The sequence below is a fragment of the Lissotriton vulgaris genome, chromosome 3_1, assembly GCF_964263255.1.
Source record: "Lissotriton vulgaris chromosome 3_1, aLisVul1.2, whole genome shotgun sequence".
Classification (NCBI taxonomy): Eukaryota; Metazoa; Chordata; class Amphibia; order Caudata; family Salamandridae; genus Lissotriton; species Lissotriton vulgaris.
In genome coordinates, this window is record NC_141689.1 from 36,724,428 (window position 1) to 36,738,847 (window position 14,420).

A 14,420-nucleotide genomic window follows, 5' to 3' on the forward strand; every position below is an offset into this window, starting at 1 on the left:
TGACCAGAAAAAAGTAAATGCTCCAAAGGTGGAGTGCAGGATTTGTCACACTGTCCTGTCACGGGGTGACCCCACCAAGAAATGTTCTTTTGGAAACTCTACTATGATTCGCCATGTCGAGAGGAGGCACCCCCAGAACTTTGCCCGGGAGAGTGTCAGGGCTCTGGCACAAGAGGTTCCCAGTGATGGGGCCTCTACTTCAACCGGAGGAGCAACTACTTCAGTGAGGGGGCGATCGCAAGAGCTGATTCCTAACATTCAGCATGCTTTTAATAAAGGCGTTATTAAATGCAGAGACTGTGATCAGCTACTTTGCTATGGGGAACAAAGTGTTCTGCTCATGGTTCGAGCATTGGAGAACCCTCGCTGCCGTTCCCAGCCCTAAATTTGTTTTTGTTTTTTTGCTCCTGTTGAGCAGTTTCCCATTTCCTGTTTTTGGTTTTGTTCTAAAAAAGGAAAACAGAAAAGAAAAAAAGTTCTTTTCACAACTACCTCCAATTCTCATCAAAGAGCTGTGTTCTTAAAAAAATGAAAAAGATTAAGTGAAGTGGAGTGCATTGATTAAGGAGAGGAAAATGAGTAAGAAAGCACAGAAAGGGATGAGAGGAGAAGGGAAGTGAAGTAGGGGGACTGAAAGAAGGTGAGTGTGGGGAAGGAGAGTGAGGAGAAGGAGAGTGAACATGGGGAATGTGTATATGCGAAGAAAATGTAGTAAAGGAATGGGGGTGTGGAAGGGTAAGAAAAGAGCAGTGATGTTTTGGAAAGAGTCGAGATACAGACTGGATAAAGACAAGTAAGTGTGAGACCAGGTAAGTAAGGCAGTGAAGAAACATAGAAAGTGAAAGAAAAAATAAGAGTAGAAGACTGAAGGCCTCATTTTTGCACCTGCCTCACAGCAGGCATAACACTGACCCAGGTCCTTTAAAATGGACCTGGCCCCATGTGAAAGGATGCATTGCTGGAGTTGTGTCACTTTTGTGACACACTCCAGCAATGCATCACTTTTGCGCTTACAGATACGCCTGAAATACTGACGTATCTGTAAGTACTTGCGACATAATGCGTCATATATTAAATATGACGCATGAGTAGAAGACTGAAGGCCTCATTTATGAGGCCATGCGTCACTTTTACGCCACCGGTGTGTCACTTTTTGTGACGCACCAGTGCTGTAAAAAATACACCTTGTTCAGTCATATTTGCAAAGTGACGCATCTAGGTAGATGCGTCACTTTGTAAACCCCTGCGCCACATTATACCTACGTCAGGTGTAATGTATGCAAAAGGGGTGTATTGACGCAAGAAAGGGTCGTAGAGGTGACGCAGTGAAATCTAAGAGATATCACTGCGTCACTTTTATGACGCTGTTGCGTCCAAATCTTGCGCCTGCTTAACAGCAGCCGTAAGACTGACGTAGGCCCTTTCACATGGGACTGGCCCCATGTGAAAGGATGCATTGCTGGAGTTGCATAATTTTTGTGGCACACTCCAGCAATGCATCACTTTCCTCTAAACACTCAACATTATTTTTTAACTCTATTTTTTTACACTGTTTTTCCCCGTGGTGCACTCAGGGTGCGCGTACCGGAGAGCGTACCCGGAACGCACCCAGCGCTTACCCCGCAAAAATTTTCAAAAGAAACAAAACTTTTTTTGCCCTTCAGGGTCCTTCTAGGCCCCCCTCAGAAAACCTAGGGGGTCAGGGGGTGTCTACTCTGCCCCCGTTTAATTATATCCCCCTTTCTTTTTTCACCTCTTGTGTCTCGATTCTACCGAGACACAAGATGGCGGACTCTCCGGACTGTTTAGAATGTTGACAGACACCCGACAGCCAATCAGCTTTCCGCTCGCGCACTCCTGTAGCGCGCCAGGTGCGCTCCCTGGTACGCGCACACCCATGAGCGCTCGGAGGGCGCCTATAGATATATTTGTGTTTTTGAAGTTAATTTTAAAAAAAAACACTGGAGCAATTTTCAGCAAATATAGCAAAGGCACATCTGCGTACCAGTCCCTACAATTTTGCCAAGTTTGCCGTAATTCCGTTCAGCGGTTCGGGCTGTAGACTTGTCAGACCGTCCTATGGAAATTAACATGGGGAAAACACGTTTTGGGACCCCCCTTTTTTCTCAGCCCCCACTTCACGAATCCCCCCGAAACTTTCAGGGAAGGAGCGCAGCGGAGCTGGCCAAAATTTTGGAAAATTACACACAAATTCCTCAAACGACGCCAGAGTTATTACCAATAGAATGTTGCAGATTTCCTATGGTAGCCAATCCTAACTATAACTACCTACTGGCGACTGCCAGTCGGTAGTATAGATATATACATACATACAAACTCTCTTTCTCTCTCCCCCCTCCCTCCATCCCTCTCTCTCTCCCCCCTTCACCTCCCTCCAGTTGCTAGGTATTGTTGTGTCTTCATTTTAATAAATGGAGCGGTTGTTGGTTTGCCAAAAATACAAGAAGCAAGGCTGGCAAAAACTGCGCCAATTTTACTGCCAGCCTTGCTTCACGTAAGCAAGGACTATCTTTACAAAGTGTGTGTTTACGCACCGCTTGCAGGTTTTCAAAACACATAAATAAAAGGCATAGTCATTTACAATGCCAATAGCTCAAACTCTTGCAAATGCAAGACCTATTGCATTGCAAATGCTTGTTAAAACTCGTGAGGTCCCTGGATAAATCCTAGATGTTATCCAAGGACCCCACGAGAGACCACTTTCTCAACGACCACCAAAAATTGGATGTTAAAATACAATGTCCCGTAACAATCTTGAAAATGCACAGACTAATCGCTGATACCATGATGTTGAAATGTAATGAATAGCCTTGAGAACGCCCTGACTCTATCTGCCACATAGGGCGAAACATGTGTCGGCTGTTCACTTTTCCTAACAATTTACACTGCGAAAAATGGTCTTAATAATGTGGTGAATAAAAAGAACTATTCTCACTCAAATCAACTTGGATTACTGTGTTATATTCCAACAAGGAATTACCCTTTTCGATCAGAATATACCTTTGGAAAGGAGGAACACTTGTTCACAACCCCTCCCTTAACGGTGCAATAATATATAACTGCATCACCAGCAAAGCTTCCGAAAGTGAGAAAAATATGGAATATGAAGCCAGTGCCCGCATGAATGTCGATTCATAAAAATGCTAGAGGTAGCAGAAGTGACATGACATGCCCTTAAACCTCAATGACATCATAGGAAGTGACATCATGCTAACAACCCTTAATCCCAGGAAGTGATGTCACTTGGCCTTGATCATGATGACATCACCAAAGCTTAGAACAAAGCTAACAGGAATAATAAAGGTACATGACAGGGAGAAGCACAACAAATAGATTTAGAAAAACAATTGGAGCCAAGTCCATCTGTAGTAAATCATCGGAACTATGACATAGGTTTGAGGAACTCCTTATCATTATTTTGATTTACAATAACTTCAGAGAACTGTCACACACGACGCACATGGAGGAAGGTTTCTTCAAACACATTATTTTTCAGGTAAAAAAGTGGAAGCAAGATTAAATACATACACATACTTTTGTTTCATTTTATGATGTGTTCTAAAGATTGTGCTTTGCACTTCTGAACGTGTTTGGTTTAAAGAACTGAAAGTGTAATGTCTTAGTCGTAGCTGCAGAAAATACACAGTGCTCATAAGGAGACTGTTTACCTTATTTATTTTTGTATTTATTTTTGTGATTTATGTTTACATGGCCTGTAGGCGTCAGGGCACTTTAAAATAAAGCAGAACATATCAATAACAAATAGAAAATGCACATGTTACAGTAGTTACAGTAGAGGTGGAGAGAACACAAGGTTCGCCTCCCCGTGACATAGAGCGAATCACGCGTATTCATTGTAAACCATAGCAGGCAGGCGGGTGGCACAGGACCACGAGCTGCTCAAAAATTCTTGATGCTGGTTGAGGTTGCTGTGAAGGGAGCGTCAGAGGGTAGGAGCGGGTTGGGTCAGGTGTCGTTACAAGAGAAGAGCTCTGGGATCTTTCTTGAAGGCGACATGACGTGGTCAGTCAGAGGACTGGATGTAGACAGTTCTATAATCTTGTAGCGCTTCCAGAAAAAGGACTGGCTCATGTATTGCGCGCGCTTAAAGGTGGGAGATTCGAGGAGGAGCAATTTAGCACCTGAGATTTTTTTTTCAGTTTCTCTGAGAGATAGATGGGTAAAGGGGAGCGCGGAGCTCTATGATTGATGCAGGCAGTTCGTGGTAAGCTTCTGCGGGAAGCCACTGAAGGGAGCATAGAATGGGGGAGATGTGGTTGAATTTTCTGTGTCCTGTCACAAAGCAGGCTGCTGCATATAGGACTACTCTGAGAGGACCTCAATGAACTCTGGCAATGCTGGAAAAGTGTGAAATTCCATAGTCGAGTCGAGTCTGGGTTGCGCAAGTGCCTGGACAACAGATTTGAGGTTGTGTGCTGGGATGAGGTTCTGATACCCCAAAGAAGCTTAGATGGAAACAGGCACTCTTATCCACGGAGTAGACATCAGACATCTGTTGAGAGTGAGTCCCAGGGTTTTGTTATTCTGAATAATGGAAGGGCGGCCGTCCATGTCTGGGAGGAGATCCATCCAGTCTTTGATCGGTGGGTTAGCTTTCTCTGGAGAAATTACATGAAATTCTGTGTTTGCTGGGTTTAGTTTGAGGTGGTTGTTATACATCCAAGTTTGAATTCTATTCAAGCAGTTGGATAAGTGGGTTCAGTCTTTCAGGCAGGAGACTGGCCGGACGATTTAGGTATCATCGTCCCACAAGTGAAGGAGGATTGTATAGAGGGGTTTGAGGTAGAGGTTGTAAAGGGTTGAGGAGAGAATTGAACCTTGTGGGACCCCTTGTTGCAGGCAGACTGGATCTGTGATGGAATTCACAAATTTTCCAATTTGGGAGCGGTTAGTTAGGTAAGAAGAGATCCATTTATGGACGACACCAACAATGCCCATTCGGTGTTGAGGGTGTCTAGCAGTGCCCGGCAATTCACTGTATCAAACACTGCGAGAGGTTGAGGAGAAAAAGTAGACAGGTATTGCCCCTGTTTAGGATGCGGAAGAGGTCATCCACAATTTGGAGAACTGTAGTCTCAGTGTTGTGGCTTTGACAGAATCCAGATTGAGGGGGAGTCGAGGAGGTTGTGGTCTTGAATGTGGGATCACAGTTAAGAGGCTATGAAACTTTCAGTCACTTTGTCTAGGAGAGGCAGGGTGGACACTGGGCCTAAGTTGTTAAAGTCACCAGTTTCTAGCGTTTCTTTTTTAGAAGAGGAAAAAATTGACCCCTCTTTTTAGAAAGTCTGGGAACAAGCCCTGAGCCAATGATGAGTTAACCAGGATTTTCCAAATGGGGAGAATTAGGCTGGCCATGGATTTAATGATGGAGCCTGGATTAGCATCGCAAAACTGGTACGAGGGCTTCACCTTTTGAAGAGGTTGTAAAAAATCTTACTCAGAGATTGGGGAGAAAGAGAACTATTGCTACAGTGCCTTGCAAGGTAGTACCTCTTCGATTATGCTGTTGACTTTGGAAGGAAGGGAGATGTTAATGTCTTTGATTTGTTTGTCAAAGAACTCTGCAAAGATATTGCAAATGATCTCTGATGCTTTATATGGGGGGTTTATGGGAGGGTTGTTTACTTGATTAATTACCCCAAATAATTTTTGTATTGTCTATTCTTGGCCATACCGAGGAGGGATCTTATATATGATTCCTTGGCTATAGAGATGTGGCCTTTCTGCTTTTGTCTTGCAGAATTTAGTTTTGTTATATTTAATAGTGTGGGCAGTCTTTCTCCAATTTTCTGATATTATTCCTCTCTTCATAGAGGGCTTCGTAGAACCAGGAGCAAGAGGCGTTGGGTCTTCTTCATTTGCTCTTGATGGGTGTGAATTCCTCAATCAGGGAGTCCATGCAGGAGTTGAAATTGTCTGTGGCCTCGTTTACGTCAAGTTGCAGAACTACTGAGGTGACGTTTGATGTGGCCAGGTTGCCCATGGTTTCTGTGGTCGAATTTACTGCCATCTTTGAACTAGACTTTTTCTTTTTCCGGTTGACCAAGGGTTTTGTTGTTTGAGAAAGGCATCATGAAGGGAATCTGTAGGTGATCCAACCAATCAACTGGGATGGGGTCACTGGTCGAAAGGAGAGATGATCTGGAGAGGATCAGGTCGAGAGTGAAGCCTTTGCATTGTGTTGATTTCTGCCAGTGCTGTAGGAGGTCATTTTCTTCTAGAATATTTGCAAAGTGGTTCAGTGGTTTATTTCTTTTGGAACCCCAATGGAGGTTGAAGTCACAGCGAAAGACAATATTGTCAGAGCTGATTAATTGTCCTTCAAAGAATTTCATGCACTCTTCGATGAATGTGTTTGTTTGATTGGGAGGGTGGCAGATCGCATTCAACCTGAGGGTAGAGGAGCGCGTGAGATAAATTCCAGATGAATTCTCAGGAGGACAGGCTTTGGAAGTGTAATCTACATTCTCAGGAGGACTCATTATTAAAATTAAATCTACATTCCCAGGAGCACGGAGTATGAATAGTGTAGCTATGGGTAGTACACTGGTACTTCTGAGAGATCTTAGGTCTAGTGGGCATGGTACAGGATTTGAACTGTCACTGTGTTCAGTTTGTATTTTCTTGTCTTCAGTCTAACAACTATTCCCTTCACATCTCCAAATATGAAGTGTGAAATGGCAGTTTTTAAGGTGTTTGCTTACAGGCAAACGTGGTGTGAACAGTTTAGGTCAACAGAGGGTTTGCACAAAGTGGCCAATTCACAGCTGATGTACCTTAAAGATGTGCATCAAATAGGCAGTTTTGGGATATAGCATTTGGGCCCCAGGGTGGCCCTCCTGTAAAAAACGTAAGGAGTCATTATCTGTATCATCAGATCTGTATCTGAGGTGCACCGTTGTGGTGTACACGTTCTGGAGAGATCTCTAGATTCCACTTTTCACCAATGTTATCAGCTGCGTACAATATGGTTCACACACATGAATTTAGAAATTATAAACGTTTATTTAAGTCAAATTTACATTGGATAACGAGGTTATTTTCCTGACCACAAAGCTGGCTTTGTTTAATTTTTAACAATTTGAATTTTTGGAACAATATGGCAGCCAGCCACTAACATAAACACAAGGTGGAGCCGGGCAACTGTCCGGGTCAAAATTCAGTGTAACTTCTGACCACATGCAGACTCTTCAAGCTGCTCCAAAACCAACAGGTTCGTGGTGTCTCTGTTTTTTTTTCTGACTTTGGGCTTTGCCATTTTTTTCCACGTGACCTATGGGACTTCACGGGGGTGGGCCCTTCCATGTGTTGATGTCAGTGACTCCACCCCTTCTTCCCGGTTCCCGGCGACATCCGAAATGAGCCCAGGACTGAAAATGACCCCCTTACTTAGATGCAGATGTTGTGTTCCTCTACAGATGTGCTCTTATCACCCTCATGCTGGTACAGTGAATACATTTCTTCAAGACTGTTTTTGTTTCTCCGCAGTGGGGCAGCGCGCGATGCCTCTTCAGACTTCATGGGCATCTCACCGCGGTACAGACCATCTCCTTCTCTCCAGATGGCCTGTGCCTGCTCTCTGGTGGGCTGTCAGGAATCGTCAACATCTGGTCACTGCAGGTAAGTCCGTTTGTTACTAAGTGACACATCCTGGGGAGACTACATTAGGTGACCATCTGATAGATACCTGCATAAAAAAGAGGGGAGACAAGTGAACACAAACACCATCTTCAGACATGTTGTAAATCTTGCAGGGTCTTACCTCATCTTCGTACCAAACCATTTTTTTAACATCCTTCTTGTGAGGACCACAGCAAGCGTGTGCCTCTCCGGTCCTGGCTTTACACATGAGTGTCATGGGCCTCATTTATGAGGCGGTGCGTCACTTTTACACCGCCGATGCGTCACTTTTTGTGACGCACCAGTGGGGTAAAAAATGCGCCTTGTTGCGCCATATTTACAAAGTGACGCATCTAGGTAGATGCGTCACTTTGTAAACCCCTGCGGCACATTATACCTGCGCCAGGTATAATGTATGCAGGGGGCTTTCCCCCGCAAAAAGCCTCGTAGAAGTGACGCAGTGAAATCTATGAGATTTCACTGCGTCACTTTTATGACGCCGTTGCGTCAAAATCTTGCGCCTGCCTCACTGCAGGCGTAAAACTGACGCAGGCCCTTTCACATGGGGCTTCCCCATGTGAAAGGATGCATGGCTGGAGTTGCGTCACTTTTGTGACACACTACAGCAATGCGTCACTTTTGCGCTTACAGATACGTCAGAAATACTGACGTATCTGTCACTCCTTGCGACCTGATGCGTCATACATTGAATATGACGCATCAGAAATGTCGCAAGGACGGCGCACTGAGAAGTGACGCATCGCTGCTTTCACTCAGCGATGCGTCATTTCTCATAAATGAGGCTCCATGTTTTTAGAAAATGTAGAAGTTCCATGCTCAACTCTACTGGGGGCGTGGCACATCCAGGAAGAAGCCCCTTGTTAAAGGTACTTTGTTGACCTTCAGATGCCCTCTGCATGTGGCTGTCGTGTGCTGATAGGCCTCAGCGTGACCAGTTAGCATCACTAGGACTGCTTGTCACCTGCTCACGGTCAGTTCCTCGTGGCCTCCACACTGTCCACTGACAGTTCCTTCTCTGTACAGCTGACCTGTAAAAGGCGCTACTCCTCCACATGTGAGGGCAGTCCTTGCATCCCGAATGTCGTGTCTCTGGTTTCTTTTCTGACTTTGGGTTTAGCCATTTTTTCCACGTGACCTAAGGGACATCACGGGGGTGGGCTCTTCCACGTGTGGATGTCGGTGACACAACTCCTTCTTCCCGGTTACCAGCGACAAACAAAATGAGCCCAGGACTGAAAATGACCTCCTTACTCAGATGCAGATGTTGTGTTTCTCTACCACTGAGTCCAGGCTTCTGATTGGCTGCACGCTAACTATATCTCATTGTTTCTTGTTCTTGCTCCCGAATGTACTGAGTCCAGGCTTCTGATTGGCTGCCTGCTCTCCATATCTGTTGTTTCTTGTCCTTGCTTCCCGAATGTACTGAGTCCAGGCTTCTGATTGGCTGCCTGCTCTCAATATCTGTTTCTTGTCATTGCTTCCAAGATGTACTGAGTCCAGACTTCTGATTGGCTACCTGCTCTCCACATCTGTTGTTTCTTGTCCTTGCTTCCCGGATGTACTGAGTCCAGGCTTCTGATTGGCTGCCTGATCTCAATATCTGTTTCTTGTCATTGCTTTCAAGATGTACTGAGTCCAGGCTTCTGATTGGCTGCCTGCTCTCCATATCTGTTTCTTGTCCTTGCTTCCAATGTACTGAGTCCAGGCTTCTGATTGGCTGCCTGCTCTCCATATCTGTTTCTTGTCCTTGCTTCCAATGTACTGAGTCCAGGCTTCTGATTGGCTGCCTCCCCACTATGTCTGTTGCTTCTTCTCCCACATCCAGGACGGATCCATCCTTCAGACGGTGGTCACCGGGCTCGGCTCCATCATCTCGTCATCCTGGATCTCAGAGGCGGGAGTCACCGTCTGCTGCGGGCGATCAAAGGTGACTGGTAGCCAGTGGGCTAACGATTTAGAAATGTGGGCAAATAGGGCATGTTTAATGGTTATGTCTTAAATAGTTCATTATTTGTGTTAAATATGAAGAAATAACCGAGGAATGTCTGGAGCTCCAGGTCTGAGGATGGATTAGTTGCTTTACCTTTGAAGTTTTCAGTAATTTAGTAATCAAACTACACAAAACGTATAAACTGAGAGGGCATGTGTACAGTAAACTAGGCAGGGTAAAGAACATGGCACCTGTGCAAGCACAGGAATGCTCTCCAGGCCAGGGTGCATGTGCAGCGACACACGCACTCTAAAGGGCAGGGCATCTGTGCAGTGACACCATCCTGTAGAGCATAGCACAACGGATACTATATAAGACGGGGCACCTGCGCAGTGACACAGATCCTATAGAACATGGTATCCATGCAATGACACATGCTCCACAGCACTGGGTACCTGTACAACGACACACATCCAGTATAGCAGTCATACTTGTTATGTTTGGGGCCGACCACCCCATGTTGAAAAGTCATACAGGAGTGCTGGAAGACGGACCCCACTAATGTGAGTATGATGGTCACAGCCGTGACGTCACAAAGGAATGTAAGAAAAGTGTCTCATCTACAAACTTAGGATGAAAGGGGATCTGTGATAGCCAGGAAGTACTGATTCCTGGAAGAATTATAAATCGCATAGAAGTAGACTGGCTAAGTCCTAGGGGAGAGAGAAAAAGAGAGATATATGATGAAGGACGAGTGTCCTGTGGAGACCTATAGGGAGAGATATCCCTCAGGACAAGAACCCACACTCACCGTTATTAATATGGACCCAATCAAGATGACCCCACAACATTAGAGTCTATCTTTTCGCATCTGTTGTCATTTCCTGAACCTATTATCTTTGCGGGTGACTTTAATGTGGTATTAGACCCCGTGCTGGATAAATCTACTAATAGACGCCCCCCTGGTACTGTCCAAGACTAGGTCCCTGTTGCACAGCTCAATGAAACAATATGGGTATGTCGATATTTGGAGAGTAAGGTCAGGACAGCAACAGGGTATCTCCTTTCGAGATTACAAATACCATCATCAGTCTAGGATAGACTATATATTAATCAGCCAGAGATTGGTGGATACTGTTAGGAGTATTATTTATCTCCCTCTACACCTATTAGACCATTCTGCGGTAGTTATGGAACTTGATGGGCCTATTAAGAGCTCCCCCAGGACGTGGTCTTTCGATCGTTCTCTTCTCTCCCATCCTGACGACATCTTGGATCTTAAAACTGATGCCGATAATTTTTTGAGATTTAACATTGGCTCGGCGACCAGTGGGGTAGTTTGGGACTCCTTTAAGCCCTTCTTGAGAGGTCTTATTACTGGTAAAGTGTCCACCCGTAGGAAACAGTATAGGGATGAAATCGCTTCCATTGAAGTCAAGATAGCTAAAATACAACTTGATTTAGATGCTAATCTTACCTCTCCTGAGTCCGTGTTAAACCAGCTTCTAAATCAACTTTTGGTTCTGAAAGGTCAACTGGGTTCCGTTTTAAATCATAGAATCCAACAGAAATGGGAGGCTAGTAAAATAGCCCATTTTGAATACGGCGAGGGGGCAGGAAAACAATTGGCTTGGAAGACCAAAACAGACCAGGTTCGCAATAATACAGCCTCTAATACAGTGGATAATACCCCTTTCTCCTCGGACGAAGACATTAGGCGGGCCTTTAGAGAGCTTTTCCCAAAAATATCCCAAGAGGACAATAAAATTGACCTAGAGTCGATTAATGGCTGGCTGAGTGAGATTTCTCTTCCTTCACTTTCTACCGAGCAGTGTTTATTTTTTGATAGCACTATCACCGAAGAAGAGGTAAGGTCAGCTATTAAAAAGAGTAGGAAAGGGAAGGCTGCAGGACCTGATGGGCTCCCAGCGGAAATCTATAGAGCCCTGGAACAAGAAATAGTGTCCTTTCTTACCATCCTGTTTAACCAAATCTTACTTGAAGGGCAGCGGCCCCCAGCATCTTGGGACAATGCCTCAAATACCCTTATTCTGAAACCTGGGAAACCAGCGGACGCGCGTGGATCCTATAGGCCAATATCAATCTTGAACGTGAACTATAAGATCTTTGCCACTGTTCTTGCAAATAGGCTGGCTTTGGTTGCCCCTTCTGTCCTAGATCAAGATCAGAAGGGATTTGTGAAGGGGCGCCAATTATATGAGTTAACATACGACCTGATAGGGGCCATTGATATGGCATCGGTTGAGACGCTCCCGCTGGCCGCTCTTACGTTGGACGCAACCAAGGCTTGCGACAGGGTCAACTGGTTGTACCTGTCGGGGGCTTTGGCCAAGTTCAACGTGGGTGAGGGTTTTCGCCGTGCTGTTGGTCTTCTATATCAAACTCCATCTGCGCGCCTTCTGGTCAATGGAGATCTATCGGACCCCTTCACCATCTCAAAGGGGACGCGGCAGGGCTGCCCTCTCTCCCCTCTTCTATTTGATTTATATATCGAACCCTTTGCTCAACAATTGAGGGAGGATGTCAACATCAAACCTTTTGCTTATAGAGGATGGGAGAGAAAAGTAGCCCTATACGCTGATGATGTCCTTATTCTTACATCTGACGTCTGCACTGCACTTCCTGCAGTTTTAAAAATTGCTCACGAATTTGGGCAAGTATCGGGCTATGAGATTAACACCGCAAAAACTGAGATGCTTGTCTGGAATGATGATGGGAGGGCCACTAGTATACAGGCTAGTTCCTCTATGCGGTATCTGGGACTGAATATTGTGGAAGACATCAATCGAGTTGCTACACTAAATTTCACTGCAATAGCAAAAGACTGTCGTAAGCTTTTGCAAGCATGGGCCCATCTTCCGCTCTCATTAATTGGGAGAGTAAACTTGATCAAAATGTCGATTTTACCCAAAGTTTCCTTTTTATTTAATACCATCCCACTATACTTTGACCAATATTTGTTAGCTAAATTACAGTCGGAAATTACATCTTTTATTTGGGACAGGCATCTTCCAAGAATTGCTTGGAAGAATCTTAAAAGGCGCAGGCAGAAGGGGGGGTTGGCTGCCCCAGACCTAAAATTATATGCTTGGGCGTTTCAGCTATCACACACTCGAATGTTGTTAAAAATGCCTACAGACTACGGGGTTGGGACCATGTTCTCAGCTATGCTTAAAGGGGAAGGAGTCAGTCAGTCTGGCTTCTTATTTAAATTTGGAAACCCGAAATTAAAAAAAAAAAATTAAACTGAAGGTCTTGCAAGGGATGGCCAAAATATGGTCAGAATTAACAAAATCTATAAATCTGGGGTACTTTTGTAATAGGACACCTTTATGGGGTCTACCTGAAAGTCCCGCTTGGCTAGGAGATAGTTTAGCGGTCCCGTTAAAAGAAGCTTGTCTGGAAGTTTGGGGTGACCTATTTTTTGAAGGGGACCTGCTTGCATGGGAATATCTTAAGAATAAAATTGGCCCCAATTTTGCAAGGTTTAAATATATGCAAATTGCTAGCTGGACCCACTCTTATATCTCCTCACCCTCTCCAGGGAATAAGTTTCCACTTGGTGGTCACAGTCAGCTAATTTCTAGCTTAGTGGACATTGCACCGGTAAAGAAGGAGATCTCTTCGTGGTATAAACTTATACTGGAAGAAATAGATGGCGACTTTAAGCTACCGGACCTGTTGTGGGGATCTCTGCTTACTGGTCATAACCTGCAAGAGCTTTGGACTGCCTCATTCGGGCTCCTATGGAACATCGTGAAGCCTGCATGGTTACGTAGAAATCATCTCTATACCCTACACAGGGCATATTACTCTCCCCTAAGACTTTCTAAATTCACAGAGGGAAAGTCGGTAGCTTGTGTGAAGTGTGGTCTGGTGGCTGCTTCGGATGCCCACATGTTCTTTGAATGTCCTGGTTTGGCCTCATTTTGGGCCGCAATCAGTAACATTCTTATGGTATCGTTAGGCTTTCAAGTAGTCCTGGAAATCCCCCTTGTGATTTTCGGGATTCTGGATGGGGTTCAGAGCTCAGCAAAAAATCTGGTGTTCTATTCTATTTTTTTGGCCAGAAGGGAGATCTGTAAAAAATGGAAAGATCCCTTCCTCCCTCTCTCAACGAGTGGCAGGCATCCGTCTTGCAGGTTTCATGATTGGATATGGCTAGGGCCGGTAACCAAAGTAAAAGGACATTTTGGCATCTGTTGTCATGGGAGCAGTGAGTTACCCAAGGTTTTTTTTTCCCCGGGTCCAATGATTACGCTACTGTGGTTTTTACACCATCTGTAGAGCCGCTGTCCGGTCCTAGCCTGACCCGATTTGGCTGTAACTTCCACCAAATATTACTGATGTCTCGGTAATTGGTTTTCTTGATGCTCGTTTCGGAAGGACACGCCATTGCTGTGGGATGTCCGTTTTCCACCTTGCCTTATCCCTGCCAGTTTGATAAACTGAGACAGCATGTCGTAACCCCACCTGATTTTGCATCTGTAACCATGGTGGTAAATGAGAACAAACAAAAAAAAAGAACCCACACTCACCGTTGTGTGACATGCTTCTCACACCGTCTCTCGTTTTAACCATGTCGCTGTGAACACCAAATAAAGTTTCAGTGGACTCAGACAGACATGTTTATATCACACCTTTCCACACTTTTATGCACTCTGCCCCTCATTCACCTTCTTCTTACGCTCCTCTTCAGAGAAGAAACACCTCAGCCCCTCCCGTAGGGGAGTCGTAGCCCAGACTACGGTGTGAGCAGGGAACCCAAATGATGAAGCAAGTCACC

The 14,420-nt window shown here is 45.0% G+C and overlaps 1 protein-coding gene across 1 annotated transcript in view; it reads left to right on the forward strand.

Annotated features, from left to right (window-relative positions):
- LOC147725878 (putative E3 ubiquitin-protein ligase HERC1) overlaps positions 1-14,420 on the forward strand; it is a 1,064,842-nt gene that overhangs the window by 835,827 nt on the left and 214,595 nt on the right. Inside the window, exons 52-53 of the mRNA XM_086963380.1 lie at positions 7,531-7,662; positions 9,509-9,610. Coding sequence (XP_086819506.1) covers positions 7,531-7,662; positions 9,509-9,610 — 234 coding nt within the window. The remainder of the gene's footprint in view (positions 1-7,530; positions 7,663-9,508; positions 9,611-14,420) is intronic.